The sequence below is a fragment of the Hippoglossus stenolepis genome, chromosome 20 (assembly GCF_022539355.2).
Source record: "Hippoglossus stenolepis isolate QCI-W04-F060 chromosome 20, HSTE1.2, whole genome shotgun sequence".
In the NCBI taxonomy this organism is placed as follows: Eukaryota; Metazoa; Chordata; class Actinopteri; order Pleuronectiformes; family Pleuronectidae; genus Hippoglossus; species Hippoglossus stenolepis.
The window spans coordinates 19,343,080-19,360,389 of NC_061502.1; the positions used below are offsets into that span (position 1 = coordinate 19,343,080).

A 17,310-nucleotide genomic window follows, 5' to 3' on the forward strand; every position below is an offset into this window, starting at 1 on the left:
GTGTAATTTGGATGAATACATTGGGACGGTTGGGTCTTAGTGGAGGTTTGAGCTCCTTTAAGTGACATTCCAGGTCAATGTAATATCTAAATATCCACCAAGGCCCAAACGTTCCCTCTAAATCAATCAAGCTGCACCAAACTACACACACTCATATATCAGATCCCTCAATAAACCTGTTTTTCATCAATATCCATAAATTATTCTCTGGGAAATCAGTAAAAAAGCTCTCTGTCTACGTCACATGTCGTCAAGTGTGTGAAATGTCTTCAACAATACTTTGATCAGAGTCAACAGGAAAGACAACAACACAGAAATAACATTCAAAATGCTGAGTTTCTTAAATAAAAGAATGACTAACGTCATAGATCTGTTTACAATTCATACGACACATACTGATCTGCCTCCTCCCCGTGTCATCAACAAGGTAGATATCCATTTGAATATAATACTGACGAAAAGAAAGAAACATTTCAGAAATCTTAAGTGTGTTAAAGCTCAAAGCATCACTGGATAAACTGCATCTGTAAGAATAAAATTAAAAATCTTCTCCTGTGTGTTTAACTTCCTTTTTACAACAGAACGATCCTGAGGATCATTCAGACAGAGGTTCAGAGAAACTCGAGCAGTATGCAGATGTTTATTACATGTAAACTTTATATCCTAACAACTGGAAGCATCTACAGTGGCTGTGTGTGTGTGTGTGTGTGTGTGTGTGTGTGTGTGTGTGTGTTTCCCTGTTTGTGGTGCTAATGTGTGTTTTCCTGTACTCCTCCGCCTGCGTGACTCACACCCTTCGTGACAGCTCGACTGAATCCCGGTTTTTAAATGTGGAAGAACTCATCTCAGATGTTTGTTGAAGCACAGAAACGAATCTACAACTTGTGATGAACGTTGGTTTTTTTCTGGCTTCACCTTCGACCTGCAGCCGTCGCTTCTACACTTCTCCAGAGAGCTTTGACTGATTCTGACACTTCGAACGCAACAAGTGAAAAAGCAACACACACACACTGAACATCATGATATTTAGAACTGAGTGTAATTTGTTGCAGATCCGAATGAAAATGTGAATCTAGAGAATTTAACTGTGGTTTCATAAGGAACAACCAGTGTTTTACTGAGAAGTCGTAAATGTGCCACTGGAATCTCTGCAGGTTTGAGGCATGTAGCAACGGCAGCTAACGACGCTCGGGTCACAGCAAGGGGATAATTCAGAATAAGAGTAAACAGTCATAACAGGAGCTGGTTTCCTGCACTGATCACATTCTGAATAAAACACTCTCATCTCTGACACGTCACACTGAGCCACAGTGAAAACCACCGAGGTCCAACTCCGCTCTGCACGGAGCCTCCGAGCTGTTGTGAGCGAGGCCGACGTGTCATGCACGCTGGTGTGATAGTTTAACATTCCAGCTGTCTGCTCTCGTCGAGGCCGGCCACCTCACGCCACGTGGCCGCCGGCCTCTCGGCGCTCGGCTCGGCTGTCTGTTTGCCAGCCTCGCCCGGCCGCCTCCTCAACAGGCGCTTGCTCGGCAACATAAACCCTGCGGTGATCGGTTGATTTGGTAGAAAATAAACTATGTCAAACTCCTTTAGTTTCACATGGACAAGTATTTCAGTGAGTGGAGTGAATAGTGGCTCTGTCATTTGAAATATCCGACTGCATCTCCACCTCAGCAGCAGCTCGTATAACTGCTGAATTTAAACCAAACTGTGATTATAATAAAATACTTTAAATATGTAGAATAAAAACCTTTCAAATTAAACTCAACGTGTATTTAAAACACCTGATCAGGGCTGAGACGGGATCTTAGTTTGTATTAATGAAGCTGTTAACGTCACTGCTGCCTCAGATCCATCAGCTTCACCACAAACTCACTTTGTAAATGTTAATTAATGACGCTATTGATCTGCAGGTCTGGTGTGTTCACATGTCAGGAGACCTTTCAGACTGTAACGTGTGTGTGTGTGTGTGTGTGTGTGTGTGTGTGTGTGTGTGTGTGTGTGTGTGTGTGTGTGTGTGTGTGTAGTTTTCTTGTAAACAAACATTATTTATGTTCACATTCAGTGTTTTTCTTCAAATCACATTATGTTTTTCCTTCAGGTCGAACAAACGACTGCTTTTCTTTCCTCATTCTCCAAACCGGATGTTATCTCTGCCAAGCAGCTTGTGTGTCGTCGCCCCTGGAATTACTTTGTTTGTTTCGTTTTCAGCAAGGTTACACAAAAACCATCAAATGGATTCCCCACAAAACTCAGTGAAAGTTTGGGACATGGATCAAGAACACAACATCTGTGAGTGTGTGAACTCTGATTGAATATCAGGGGCCTGTTGGTGGAGGTATGAGTTCCACTGAGGGACGTTCGTCAATCAGTGCGTTACTACAACTAACTGTGTTACTATCGGCGACTGTGGATCAGTGGAATATTATTAAAGTGGCACGAACGTCAATTAAAACTGCCTCATGCCGTCGTGCATGACACAAACAAAAGGGTGACCCATTCGTAAAAACACTGCTCCATAGCGCCACTAGTGGTCACGAACTCCACGCTCCACCTGAAAGCGTCCAAGGAACAAAATAGCACGTGAATGCTAAAACCTTCAATCACGTCTTTCAATCGGTAGCTGGACATGAGGAAAAGCTAGAGGGTCGTCCTCTGAGTCAAACTGCAAATTAATACTGTTCATTTTTAACTGCATAACACCAGAAACGTCCTTAAATAAATACTAAGAAAGTGCATTGCAGCCCAGAATGAGGCAAAAAAGAATTCTATCTACGTGTGTGTGTGTTAGAAAATAATTTACATGTGATTTAAATGGTCTAAAACATGCAAAACAATGTTAAATACCACAACGGCCCTTTACTGGCATATTCTTTAAATCTTATAACATCTTATAACAAACGTAAATCAACTCCCGTCAAAAGGAAAAGACCTCAGAGAATCATTATTGCTGAAAATAGAAGAAAGTCATCACAAAGCAACAGGGTGACGTGTTTGCCCTTTCGCTGCTCCCGTAAAATAAAATGTAGCCGCATTTATTTGGTTGGACACGAAAATAAATGTTTTGGTCGTCGTCAGCCAAACAAATACTTCATCGCTGTTTCAAAACGAGTCGGAAGCTGTAACTTTTTCCAAATGAAAGAATAAATACTGCTCATGTGGAGAAAATGGCCAAAAAGGAAGAAGCGGATGATTCGTATGGAACCGACTGACTGTAAAGGGGTGTTTGCTTTTAGAGAGACAACGGGAGTGAGGCTGAGGGTTCGGACATTTTGTTTTTTTTACAACAACCTCACTGTTGAGTCAACTCCCAGTAAACCACCCGCCTGGTGGCCAGTTTGGGTCCAGGAGGTTGAACAAACTCGTTATCCTGAGCCGTGCTCCGCGCCCCAACGAGGCGTTTTCTTCAAATCACTGTACAAAGAAGGAGGAAAAAAAAAAAACAGCAGCCTGGGAATCGAACCCCCGAGCTTCCTTTTGAAGTCTGATTTCCACTTTCCACTTCCCTCATCACTAATATACTGTACAACTGCAGGAGATCGTGTTGTCTACACACGTGTGGCAACAAATGCCCCCCCCAGTCCGCACCGAGGGGCTGGACTGTTCAAAGACGTTAATTTACAGTTTTTGGGAATTGGCACTTGACAAATAACTAAATAAATAAATATGTAGAACACCATCAGTAGCTCTTAGGACGCCATCGGTCTGAGACAACGTCCGACTGGTCTCCGGCCGCTTGTCTCCTTCGAGTTCAAGAGGAAAAAGAATCCAGCAGCAGCGGCAGCAGCGGCGGCAGCGGCGGCGTTTTCTGTGTCGCTTCCAGTGTGTGCACAGGTAAGTCTGGTGGAGTATCAGTGTGTGTGAATACTGATGTAGGGGGGTATATTTTTTTGTTGAGCTGTAAATGTGTGGTTTAGTCCAGCGAGAGCAGCGGCTGCATGTTGTCCTCTTCGCTCTTGACTTTGTCCGGTCGTTTCAGGACGCCGGGCTCCACCACCGACTGAGACCTGCAGGGGGACAGAACACGACAACGTTAGCCGCGTCCTCACTGATACAAGATATACGTACGAAGAACGATGGCGGCACGACGAGACTGTGCAGATCATTTCAAAGCCTCCTTCAAACGCAGCCAACTAACGCATTCTACCATTCCAGTGCATGAAAACCACAATTTGCAACTGAATCTTAAAATTAATTAACAGCTGATTATTTGTTCATTTCCTGTATGAATGATGTCATGTTGCTCAGCGGAGTCACGCAGGGTCTGTTGAGTCGGTGGGTTTCACACAGTGCTCATGATGAGTTACTGTCACACTGAATCACACCACACGTTGGCCTATCGGGGGAATGACACCTCGGAAAAATGTCAAACACACTCAGAGCGACGTCGAACCACAGACACAGCGAGAGACCGTCTGTCTCCAGGCTGAGGACGGAGACCTGGAAGTCCCTCTGAAGGTCAAAGGTCTCGACGTTATGTGTCCGCAAACACTGCGATGTAACCATCGTGTCATTTTAAAGTCCGGTTACAGAAATAATATGTTTAAACTCTCATATGTAATATTTAGTGACAGTAAAATAAAGTTTTATTTGATGGACACGTATCCTGGATAATTTGGCTTCATTTTTGCACAGTGGGAAGAATTAGAAACACGTCGTCCATCTTTATTGAGTCTGTGGTAAGAACTGTGCAGGATCTCACCTCTTCATGGTTTTCGGGGACAGGTTCTTCTCCAGGTCTCTCTCCAGGTCTTGCACCGACAGGGTGTACGACTCCGGACAGTAGTCCGTCTCCTCGTCGTAGGCGTGGTCCAGCAGCGCTCGCGCCCACGTGCCCATATCGTACGGCGGCATCATACCGCCGAGCTCCGACGGTAGGATCTCAGGGTGGATCAGCAGATGGAGGCTGTTCAGGTTGTTGCCGTGCATGAAGATCTGCACAGAGACAGGAAACACACGGTTTAAACTGATTTAAACTGAACTCGAAAGTAATGAGCAAATTATTTTTAATACCATATTAAATTTCTGCCTGAATCTGACACACTGGTCCTTATCACAGTGAGTGAACGTACCCTCTTCCTGGTCTTGTCTTTGAGGAAGGGTCTGATGACCGTGTACAGAGCGTGGATGTACCACGGCTGGTTCACAAAGTGGATTCCTCCAAATCTGGCAGGAAAACTGTCCTGTTGGAAACAGACACAAAACACAAGTAAATACAGAGATCCAACTATTGCTGAACAAGAGGTTCTTTCAACCCGAACAATGATGCTTCTGCAGCCTTGACCTAAAGGAAACCTGAACAGAAGCTTTGCAAGATTTGAAAACATTATTTAACTCTGATATTTAATGGTTTTGCAGAGCACAGACAAAAGATGTCTTTCTGCCGATACAGGGATGTATTTGGAGGAAGAAGAAAAAAGTCTGATCCCTCCGACAAGGACCAACATAATCTTAAAATCAATCAAACCAACAGACGGGGGTGAAAACATAACCTCCTTGATGAAGGTCAATTTGGGAACATCTTGATTAAACTGGGTTTCGTCGCCCATCACAAAGAGCCACTTTTGATTCAGAGGCTTTTCCAGCAAATGAAACAGGACTTCTGTGAGTTTCCTGTCCCTCTTCATTAGATTAGCTCGGTGAATGGGCTCTAATCTCATAGTCAATAGGAAATGGTCCGGCCTATTTTAGGGTCACAGCCGAGTCCTGAGGGAAATGATCGTGTGCTCGTATACAGGTTAGTGAGTCAGGGCCTGACACAGGGTTTCATAGGAGGCTGGACACAATCATCATAATTACACTGTGTGTGTGTGTGTGTGTGTGTGTGTGTGTGTGTGTGTGTGTGTGTGTTCTGTCCAGGTTTGTAAATTAGGGTTTAAACGATATGACTCATCCGGCTACAAAACGCTTTGCTCCTCAGAGACTTACAGTATTTGACCATATCAACATGAACCTTAGTGTTTTAACTCATGATTCATGATTCCTATTGATCTTGGTGACCTCCTGACCTTTCATTGAGCCTCAGCTGGCTTTAGCCTGCATGCATCTTTAAAAATAGCGGCCCCTGCTGTGGGTGTGACTGGTCCTGAGAACATGAGTCCTCTCTGATCCTGAGCAACAAACATGACAGAGCACATCCCGAGACTCTTAATGTTGAGCCTGCGTCTCCGCTCCCTCTGGACTCGTCTGACTCTGAACCCCCGACACACACTTTGATGAAGGGACCCGCTGTGTTATACATGAAACACTGAAGATGGACACCGAGCTGCAGGGCCTCTGCCGCTCCGGAGGGGCCGGTGTCCGAGGAGGAAACAGAGAGACAGACAGCGCTGTGTGTACGAGGAGACAGCGTTCAGACAAAAGGTGGCAGACGCGAATAACACAAGGTGAGAGATGTTTGGAGACAGTGTTTTCATGTCTCATGTGAAGATTTTTCTTAGGTTTGATACCATGAGGACTAATTAAGGATTTAGAATAAGAATAATGTTTCCATCTCATGTTATTTGTCTGTTGCAGGAGAATCCGTCAAAAAGATGATTGAATACGTGAAGAAGAAAGATTTTTAAACACAGCAAAGATGAACAGCAGCTACAGGTTAAAACCAACAGGACGTAACAGATGAATCTAAAATAAATCACGTCTGTAATAATGAGAGGAAAGTGTCTGTTCTTCTGCTCAGAGCTTCAGAATAAATCGTCAGTTTCACAAAACCTGCACAACCGCTGCAGCCTTTTCTTTGATGTTCGGCCTCTCGGAGGCAAAATGTCGATTCCCAACAAACAAGCGACTGAGGGGATTTATTTTTGGATTCTCGCTGCAGGTCGCTGCCGCGTGTTCAGTTACAGCAAAGGTTGACGGAAATGAAAGGTGACAGAAAACAAAGAATAAGACGAAGTCCATCGGCAAAGAATCGTTTTGAAAGACATCAGTTCAGTCCTGAGATAGGTTTTGTTAGAATGTCCCATAAACCCAGCTCCTGGTTTGTGGTTCCTGGTTTTATTATTCTACAGTGTTTTAGAAATTCATCAGATTTAATATTTAATAATTTTTACATATATAACAGACCAGAGGAAAGAAACACTGAGAATACATCGTGTGTGTATTTTGTTGTGGAGCGTCACAGTTGCCCTTTGACCCTCGACCACTAAATTCTAATCAGTTCATCTTTGAACCCAAGTGGACGTTTGTTTCTGACGTGGTGAGATTTCCTCCGAGCGTCCCTGAGACACCACGTTCACAGACAGACGAAGTTTGGTAGAAATCTGCAGTAACGTGCAACAGAGTTCGAGTCCATGAGCTCGACTCGCAGAGCAGCTGACGTAACAACCTCTGACTCGCATCGTGAACCACTCTGCAGGAGTCTGTGGTCGTACGGCTTCTCTCTCCGTCGTGGCTTCTTCAACAGCTCGTCAGGTCGATGAGCTCCGTCCTCGGCTGCTGTCACTTCCCATCCACAGCGCGATGAGCAGACATGTCCCCCAGTGAAAGAGGAAAAATGGGAAGAAATAAGACGACATCCATTTGAGAGCTTCTCCTCTCGGGATGTAAAGTGTAGCCCGGGGTGACGACATTGTTTCGCTGCTGACTCGATCTTCACAGAGGACACTTTAAAGAGAAGATGGAGCTGAACGTAAACACGAGTTTCAACCAGGCTTCACCTCAGTTCACAAATAAAAAGGGTTAAAAACAAAGCAGATCTCTAATAAATCTAATCAAGTATTTTACTCCACAGGACAAATTCAGCAAGAGCTCAACTTTAGTTCACTCTCCCGTCTGCTGTAAAACAGTCAACACATGTTCAATCTCCCAAACGACTGATCACAAGTCAGTCTCAGCTGTAAATCACAGCGCTTCAGGGCTTCAGGGCTTCAGGGCTTCTTTTAAAGGAGTCGTCACGTCGGCCATCTTTATTTACAGTCTACAGGACGGATTTTGTTGATGCTATTAATCAAACATGAGCTTTGTCAAAATGTCTGGTTTCAGTTTAAGTATTATCCTATAAAGCTTTAGAGTCCAGTTCACCGATAGCTAAGAGAGTAAGTGAAATCGAAAAACCGTATTTCTCAAATCCATTAACGAGCTCTACTGATTCTATTTGATAATGAACATTGCAGGTGTCTGCCCCTTCGCCTCGCTCTGCGTTTTCATGCTGGGTGCGTTTGGTGCAGTTCACCTGAACGTCCAGATTGAGGATCAACAGATCTGCTGCCAACAAACAGAGAGAGAGAGAGGGAGGGAGAGAGAGGGAGATGAGGGGATGGAGGGGCAGAGAGATGCAGCGACTGAGGAGCGATTTGGCCAATCACCGCTGCTAATCGCTGCGTCATGACTCCTCCGAGCAGGAAAAACACTCACTGCCAATCTTGACCGAGAGTCAAAGTGCTGTGTGCAGTTTCATCTTTGTGTCATCGCTTCATGTGTATTCATTTAAAACCCTGTTGTATATTCACATTACTCTCTTGCTGACCTAGTAACACTCTTTTATCAAAAAAACTATATAATGTAAAGGAGCTACTTCTTCACTTTGTTCCTGTGTCTATTTTCTGCAACAGTGCAAATACAATGATTGTCTGGACTATTACACTATTAATAAAACATCACAAATGTATAATGCATTTACAGTATTTTGTGACGCACTCGACCGATCAGCAGCTGCCCCCGAGCATCTTGGAAGACGAAGAAAGACAGAGACGAATAAAATGTGTTTCTGTCTCACACACACACACACACACACACACACACACACACACACACAAACACACAACAAAAGGCAGCCCATCTGGAGGAGAGGGCAGAGCAAGCTAGCGCGGCAGTCGGACATGTTGCCGTGGCAACGTGGCAAGGGTGGGATGGATCAGGAGGGAGCCGGTGAGGGAGGAGAGGGAGGAGGAGGAGGAGGGAGGAGGGAGGAGGAGGAGGAAGAGGAGGAGGAGGAGGAGGGAAGACGAAGCACATCGCATCAGGCAACTGGCTGCTGCTGAAGACGATGCTGCTTCTGTCAGCCTCCAAAGTAACGAGAGATTCTAGAGAGGATGACTCACTGTGTGAATTCATGTTTCTACAGAAGCTGCAGATCAGTGACAATCAGATATTTTGTGTGAACGCTGCCGGTTGATTCACGAGTGCGACAGAATGAATGATCACCTCAGTTTGGTTCGAACGCTCGACTGCTGTAACCTCACACCCGCCGCCCGCCAGTACTGTCTGTGGTGAACAAGGATGGAGCGAGACGAGGCAGGAGGCGAGGGGAAGGGAGGATGATGATGTTGTCGGGGGGTAAAGAAAACAAAAGTGAGGAGGGGGGGAGGCCACAGGGGACAGAAGGAGAGGATGAGGACACTGAGGACGCCTGAAATCCAGAGTGTTTAGGATACGAATGCTCTTTTAGTCTGTGCTGAATCATCACGGTTTTAAACACCAACATCCAACACTTCAATTCAATCAGGCTGCACCAAACCTCACAAACTCCTCTCTCCTCTGAACACGAGTGGTTTCATTAAGTTTGAACCTCACAATGTTCAAGAAAATTCCGGATCTGCACCAATATTCAGCGGGTTCGTCCCTGAACTGCAGCAAATCAGCTTCATGGTTATCCGACCTGTTTTATTTTGCGTAATCCTGCTAATTAACAACCAAACCCACCGACAGCGGACAAAACATAATCATAATCATGATTTCTGCACGTGACAGAAACAAGCTCCTGGATTCAGTTTGAATTATTTAACGAAGGCTCAGTCTCATTATCCTCCTGCTTTCTAAAAGCACCACAGACGTTATTTAGTGAACAGCACAGCGATAAATAATTCCCACATGTTGGACTTTCCCCACAAGCTTGGGAACATTAAGAGGTTTGGCCGAAGCAAATAACAAAAAACTGCCTAATGGACAAAATCCCAGGTCATCATCTTCATCACCTTCATCATCATCATCACTGCTGCTGCAATCTAATCAACTAATTCCTGGGTCAAGGTCGATCCGTCACCGCGTTTGAGCCAAATCCTGCAAATCGACATGAGACTGTTCCTCCAGTTCAACGTCATCAGTGTCACTTTCAGAATAAAAGCTGGAAGCAGGTTGAATGCACGATGCTGCAGTCGTTCATTACTGTGAGTGACAGGCGCTTGATCTGAGGTCGGGGGGGTCAGGCTGCGACAGACCACATTAACCAGGTGATTCATATCTCAGGGACAAGACGTTTACACAACACGCCCACTGTCCACTCGCCCACACGTCCACACGTCCACACGTCCACTCCGCCCACACGTCCACTGCCCACACGTCCACACGTCCACTCGTCCACACGTCCACACGTCCACCTGCCTCCACAAACAGCTTCTCCACAGTCATAGAAACGACTCAAACATAAACTACGAATAAGAAAAAAGGATCCGCGTGTAAATGTGGACAAACCCTCTTTTTTAAGGAAGGATTCATTTTATTTGAATGTTTTTTTGCTGTTTATTGAGTTTGTTTTGGACAAGCTGCAATACACCAGATAATAGAAATCTGTTTTTAAACTTTTTAAAAGAAGAACAACCCAAAATAAGGTTTTTGCCGACTTGAATGTTTAATCCCTCTTTAACATTGTAATCCTGGAGGATTAGGACTGGATGGGTTTGAAGCCCGTCGTGCTCACGCTCTCACTGTCTCACCTCCTGTGTTTCTCAAGGCTCATCTCTTTTATAAGAGCATAAAGAAAAAGGGTTCTCTTCACGTAAGTGTGTAAGTGGAGCAGCGCATGTTGTGTATCCAAAGAGGAGCCGGCACACAAACCATAGACAATACAGTGAGTGGCACAAAGAGCCAGGCGGCACATTAACAGCTGGACTGAACTGAGGGTCGACTGGAGGACGCCACGCTCTGCTGTGTCAGCTCCTGAACTGGACGTGTCCATCACTGTCCGTTAGATTCTCCCTGTAGAGAAACAAACTGCAGAAGTCTAAGAATTCCATATAATCTGCTTTCAGACATGGACTGAACTGCAATAATCTGCTGAAGTGTATCCGGAGAGAAGGCGAACGTTCGAGTCAGTTGCTGTGGACAAGTAAAAGCTACAGAGAACGTCGGAGTGAGCCCAGGTGGGAATACAGCAGAATCATGTCGGAGAATTGTTGATGACGTTAATTTGTTGACTGCCTTGACTTTTTGACTCGTGCTCCGGTCTAAGTTTCCATTCTTCTTAATCTATGAGCAGTTATCTTAAAAAACTGACGCCAGATGTCTATTAAACTCTAATTGTCATGGTCCCCTGAAGATGAACCATAACGTTTAAGGGTGTTTCTTTCCTCTACCCCTATCAAACCAAAGTTTCCACATTTTACCAATAATCAAAAGCCGATGACCCTGAAATTTGAGACCAATCAAACTCCCCTGAGGATGAACCCTCTGATACAGGAGATATCTCCTAATCTGACAGACACGTCATCTCTCCATTTTATTTGATGAACACATTGGATTTTTACTCTCAGTTCCGTCAAAGCTCCCGGAGCAGAGCTGTCAGGTTTATCCTCTTTAACAGCTGAGGATTCTGGGATGTCGGGAGTCAGACACAAAAACAAACAAACCGAGCAGCAGTCAGATATTTGTGGTTGTGATAAGCGCAGAAGCCTCTCGGGGCCACCAGCAGGGATCTGACTTCTGCCGTGATCAACGCGCTGTGGCACAAATCTGGATCCCAGGACACGTGGCCTACATGCTGCTTGTGTTCGCTCACAACCAACATGACGGAAATCACAATAAAGCTGGTTCGATCTGGACTCGTGTCTGGTTACATTCAATCTCTCCCTTTTTAGCATGAATATGAATCAAGTGTGAAATAATAATATTAAAGTAAATCTTTAGCATCTTTGCACATAATTATTCCGCAGAGGAATAAGACAGTTAATCATATTTTATTTTGTCGACGTCACAGAACGTGAAGATCGTCGTCACCTATAATTTAGTTTTCCCATCTTTTCCCTCTGTAGGAAAATTACATTGAATTGGATTCTAGGTCCCTGATGATTCCAAGTTGTTTTGTCCATTTATTTGCCAAATGGATTCAAATCAAATCGATCCATTATGCATCTTCCTTTTGTTTCCTGGCCCGACTGAGGAGCAGTCGTTCTCAGCGGGGAATGACTCAGGGCTCAGCTAATAGCTCCCATCAATAATTCAGGCTCTAATCTGTGTCTGGAGAAGCGTCAGAAATGTGTTATATATGGACTCGTCACACCGAGGCACCAGGCAGAGTTATTCCCCTCGGCCTGAAAGAGGGAGAACGATTTTTCCCTCGGCAGCGCACCACCTCCACTCCGTGCTGACGGGGCAGAAAACTAATGTTTGCAGAAAGTGGAGGAGGTGGAAGAATGTTCGCAGGAAAACTGTATTTATTTAAATCTTGCTGGTTACTGACAAATTAATTAGATGGATCGTATTTACATCTGTTTCCTAAGTTCCTTACAAACTTCCACAGAGTTTCTCCCCCACAGTCGAGCTTCACTGTGAATAAACCGGTGAACAGATCTTTGTGCAGCAGCTCAGGACAAAGCTGCAACCAGCATCACCACAGGTCAAACACACAGAGAACGGACTCTGCACTGGTCTTCTCTCCTCTGGGAATCACTTTATAATGCAAGTTTTGAGAAGTGCTGTATCATTCCCTGCTTAACAACCAGCTACAAGAACTTTGTTGTAAATTGAATTTATCATTTTCTGATTGAATGCGAATGTAGAAATGCTCATGAACAGGTGAAGGGAAAAAGCTTCTTATCTGCAGGAACTACTCGACCTCTGGATTATGTTTCTCAGGATCATATTTCGACTCTTAGTGCGTCCGTTCGTCTCCATATGAAAAATGAAAGGAAGAGAATTCAGTGACGATTCAAAGTTCCGACAGTTTGTCGTTCACCACAAGCTCCTGAGATCCTCTCATCAGACCTCGATGCATCTCACTCAACACTTCCCCTCAGATTTGACTAATGGAGCTAAACACAAATTGGCAGATGATTCTCGAGGAGGGTGAGAAAGCAATAACACACACACACACACACACACACACACACACACACACACACACACACACACACACACACACACACACACACACACACACACACACACACACACACACACACACACACGAGCAGCAGAGATGTTACCAGAGGACATCTATACAACTCTGTGCCTTTTCTCCTGTAATCATTTCAATAATGATGTTCGCGTTGTGTCCTGATAACTGAGGGGACGTGTTCATGAAAAACCCTGAACACACAAACACAGACACACTTCTCTCATTACTCTGTTTTCTGAAAGATAAACTGGAAAACCGTCTCTCATTACACGAAGCAGCAACAACACCAAACCGAACTGACAACCATGAAAAATCACCCCTTGGTTCTTTCCTTGCACCATCTACCTGCCAAACGAGCCTTGAAGGAAAAACACAGCAGCCGGCAGAGTGCATTCAAATCGGAAATGTCATTATTCCCTTCTGCTGGTTTTTAAACAAGCTCACGGCTTCGACGCGGCGCTCGACTTGTTCTTAAGTGGAACATTTCGGGAGCAGCGAGGATGATGGGAAGGGAGCTGGAGGTTTGTTCTCCCTCCGTCAGGAACTGAGGAACAGAACTTCAGGGTTGAGTAGAGCTGAGGATTTCTGTCTTTCCCCTCAGCTCCGACAACAAAAGAGTCTCTGCTGGAGGACGTGTCTGCGGATCTTCAGACGCTAAGACAAATCTGGAAAAGGAGCTGCAACTTACATTTATTTTCAGTGTCTATTGGCAATCATTTAACAGCCAATAAAACCCCAGACTGTAAAAAGATTTCAAGTTTCCAGTAACGTCTTTGAGTCGCTCGTTTTTGGATGACCATCAATACATGACCCGAAAAGACCACATCCTTCCACCAAGACTGGTGCTGATCTGTCACGTTGTTTGAACAAATCAACCAACATGCAGACAAGGTGAAAACACAACATCCTCCAGTGTGAAGTGTTTGTTAATCTCTAGTTATTTGGCAGCAACTGACTTGTATCTTATCTGCTCTCTCTTATGACAAAGGTTTGTTTAAGTTGAGTTCACTAAAACTAAAGAAAGACCAGAGTCGGGTTTAAAAAACGCTGCAGCCCACAGACAGTATCACATTCAGACTCAAGCACCAACTGAGAATAAGGAGGAATCCGAGCGTCTGACCTGCAGCCCCTCGATGGCCAGACGCAACATGCTGGGAGTCAGCTTGGACGCCTGCTTGAAGGTGAAGTTGCTCCAGTCGATGATGAGGATGAAGCCGTTGACCTGCAGCTCTGGATCTTCGATCATAGATTCCAGTGAGAGCAGGATCGCCCTCAGAATGTCCACAAACGTGTATCTGTGGAGGAAACACAGAAAATCTTTCACTCTGGAGTTTGACCTGAAACCAGCAGCTGGATTAGTTAGTAACTAATTTAGTAACTTTCATTCAATGCTCTTTATTTTGCAAGACATGACGATTCCGCACCTGAAGAGGTTGTGAGGTTTAAAAACTTGGAGAATAACACGGTATCATATCAATCTCATGGTTTTTGTATCGTCAGGTTGTATTTTTAATTTCTTTTAGACGCAGAACTCTGCAGCCAACAGCTCTGGATCAGGAGGAAAGAGTCCGACTGGGCCCTGAGATGATCAGGACCCACACCCAGCTCCCATCAGCCTGGTGGGCCTGAAGGTGGGAGGTGATCCAAACACCCAGTGACGCTGAGGTACAGAACAAAACTAGTGAAGAAAAGACTTTCACACATGTGGAGGTCTCTCCACATCTGTATCGCTAACTTTATTACAGACTGGCACAGCTGAAGGAGTCGAGGAGTTTTCTCATGAACGATGACTGTGTGGTCACACTGAGTCTCTTCTATTCTCTGTGTCTCTTTACTTTTTTTTTGTACATCACATCAGATAACCCCCCATAGGTCCCATATCATCCAAAATACACTTTTTCATGGTTTTCTAGTTTAAATATGTCCCCATCGTCTCCACAGATCCCCCACAATGCAATGCAATGAGAGGAGCACACTCTCTCTCTCTCTTTCATTTGCCCCATGTGATTCTGCTCTGTAATTATAATTTTTGTGCTGTTTTGCTGTGTGATCTTCAAGTTGCTTTGGAATGTTTCCTGTTGTTCACCTTTAATTTGTTTGAATTTTTTACTTGCACATCTTGTAATTGTGTTTTGAAAGGTGCTATATAGATAAAGTTTATTTACATTATAATTATTATTCATTAAACATCTTGTTTGAGCTTCACTATGTTCTACATGAGGTGTAATCATGGTCCATCACCTGCTCTGGTCCCAGTTGGCTGCGAACAGGACCATTATTTTCCTGCCGTATCTGTCCAGGTTGGACAGCACCCCGGGGAACCCGTCCTTCAGGGCCTGCTTGATGCCCGGGTCCGTGGCTTTCAGGTTCTTGAACATGTCCAGGTTCTGCTGCCGGTACTCGAAATACTGAGCCAGCAGCCGGAACGCCTCGAAGTGGTTGAACTTCCGCGCCCGCAGGAACCTGAGGATGAACGCGTCGTCTGTCCTGAGGAAGCCGATGTCCGGCCGGGTGATGATCATGTCCCGGACCTCCTGGATGTCCTGGTGCAAAGTCTCCGGGTTCTCCTTCAGCTCCACCTTGGCCTTCTCCAGGGTCTCCGGAGAGAGGCCAGCCTGCAGGTGAGTCATCCTCTGCAACAGCTGTCCCTCCGCGGGGGACCACAGCGCACCAGCTTCCAGCGAGACGACCCAACGGCTTCCTGCAGCAACAGGGAGAAGAAGCGTGTGCGGAGGTTCTGCTCCCGGATCAGACGCTGACTTCAGATGGAGGCCTGCTGCTCTGTAATCCACCCTGAACTGCCACAGATGCTGCTGCTATGATGCTCCTGCGATGCATTATCAACATATGGGCCAGCGGCCACTTTTACGCACGGACGCATTTCATTTCCACCTCAGAGAATTCAACTTTATCCGGATGCTTTTAGATCATGAATCGGGTCCTGGAGGCTTCAGGCTTCAGTGCATCCAACCTGCTGGTGCGGGCGGCCCGAGGCCGACAGACAGCCGCTTCCCTCCATGTCAGAGCCTCTCCTCGCGTTCTCGCTCTTCCTGTGGCACAATGACGACGACAGCATCACCGTCTTCCCCGGCGTCGCTCTCGGCGGCCAGGCAATGCGGCACAAGCCTGCAGCACCTGCTATATCACCATGATTCCTCCGCCTTCACAACGCATCTCCATCCGCCGACTGGTCCTGATGCTGCTGCTGCTGGTCCTGATGCTGCTGCTGCTGGTCCTGATGCTGGTGCCTCTCTGTCTCAGATTTGGCCGCTTGTTTCCGCTTCTACATCCCAGCTTCCCAACATCCTCCACAGTCTGGGTGTGACTTCACATGTTAGAGCCCCAGAAAAGGGGGGAGGTGGGGTGTCCAGCATCACAGGTGCCCCGAGAGGTTTTGTTCCCCTCCTGCCTCCGGTTCCTGGGTTTAGTGAGACGGGTGGGGTGCTTGCACTGGGGTGGATGATGGAGGGGGGGGGATTACCGTCGCCTCCTCCTCCTCCCGCCGCTGCCGTCTGTTCGCTGGGAGAGTGACTGACAACAAGAGAGTCTGCGCTCCGGTCGGTGTATGGACGCCAGCGGCGGGGGGAAGGGATGGATGGATGGAGGAGGGGGTGGAGTAACAAGATGAAAAGGCAACAGATATAAAAAAGAGAAAAGAAAGGGAGAGAGGGCAAGGTGGCAGAGGGATGGAGGGATGGAGGGATGGAGGGATGGGGAGGGACGTGGAAGTGGAGGAGGACAACAGAGGATGAAGGAAGCTGAATTACGCAGAAACATATAAAGACAATTCATCATAAGCTTTGAAATCCTCTCAATCAAACAGGCACCTGCACCAAAGGGTTGTTTTATTATCTGAACTCACATTGGAATAGATACTGAACAAACCTACAACACAAGAATCACCTAAAAACAGGAATATTTGAAACTTAATTATAGTATTTTCTGTGTAAATGTCCATTTTCAAAACGATAAATAGCAATGTTGTTAAATTCTTTTATCTGCAATTAAAATGAGACCTTTTGAATTCTGCTTTTCATCTGTATTCATACAGACTTGTCATCATTATTATATCTACATATATATTCACTGGACTTTCTTATTCATCACGAATACAGAAATATAAGATGAAATATGATGAACATTATACGATGATAACAAATTTTGGGAGAACTCCTATAATAAAAAATATATAATAAAAGGAACATGGGCTGAATAAAGGGAGGGGTGGGGGTGGGGAGTCGGGGGGATTCAAATGA

At 45.5% G+C, this 17,310-nt stretch overlaps 1 protein-coding gene across 1 annotated transcript; it reads right to left on the reverse strand.

Annotated features, from left to right (window-relative positions):
- Positions 1-1,103: 1,103 nt before the first annotated feature.
- On the reverse strand, positions 1,104-16,682 carry clvs2 (clavesin 2). The gene is made up of 5 exons (XM_035143390.2): positions 15,296-16,682; positions 14,175-14,349; positions 5,076-5,186; positions 4,706-4,938; positions 1,104-4,010 (listed from the first exon to the last, which is right to left on the reverse strand). The coding sequence occupies exons 1-5, from the start codon at positions 15,682-15,684 to the stop codon at positions 3,917-3,919; spliced, it is 1,002 nt and encodes a 333-aa protein (XP_034999281.1). The 5' UTR covers positions 15,685-16,682; the 3' UTR covers positions 1,104-3,916.
- Between the last annotated feature and the right edge of the window lie 628 nt (positions 16,683-17,310).

What these genes read in the sequence shown, in the direction of transcription:
- clvs2 (XM_035143390.2), bottom strand. Translation starts at nt 15,684, where the DNA reads ATGACTCACCTGCAGGCTGGCCTCTCTCCGGAGACCCTGGAGAAGGCC. An exon ending in GCCAACTGGGACCAGAGCAG is followed by an intron (nt 14,350 to 15,295) that starts GTGATGGACCAT and finishes TTTCCTCCACAG; the next exon opens with ATACACGTTTGTGGACATTC. An exon ending in TCCCCGAAAACCATGAAGAG is followed by an intron (nt 4,011 to 4,705) that starts GTGAGATCCTGC and finishes GTCCCCCTGCAG; the next exon opens with GTCTCAGTCGGTGGTGGAGC.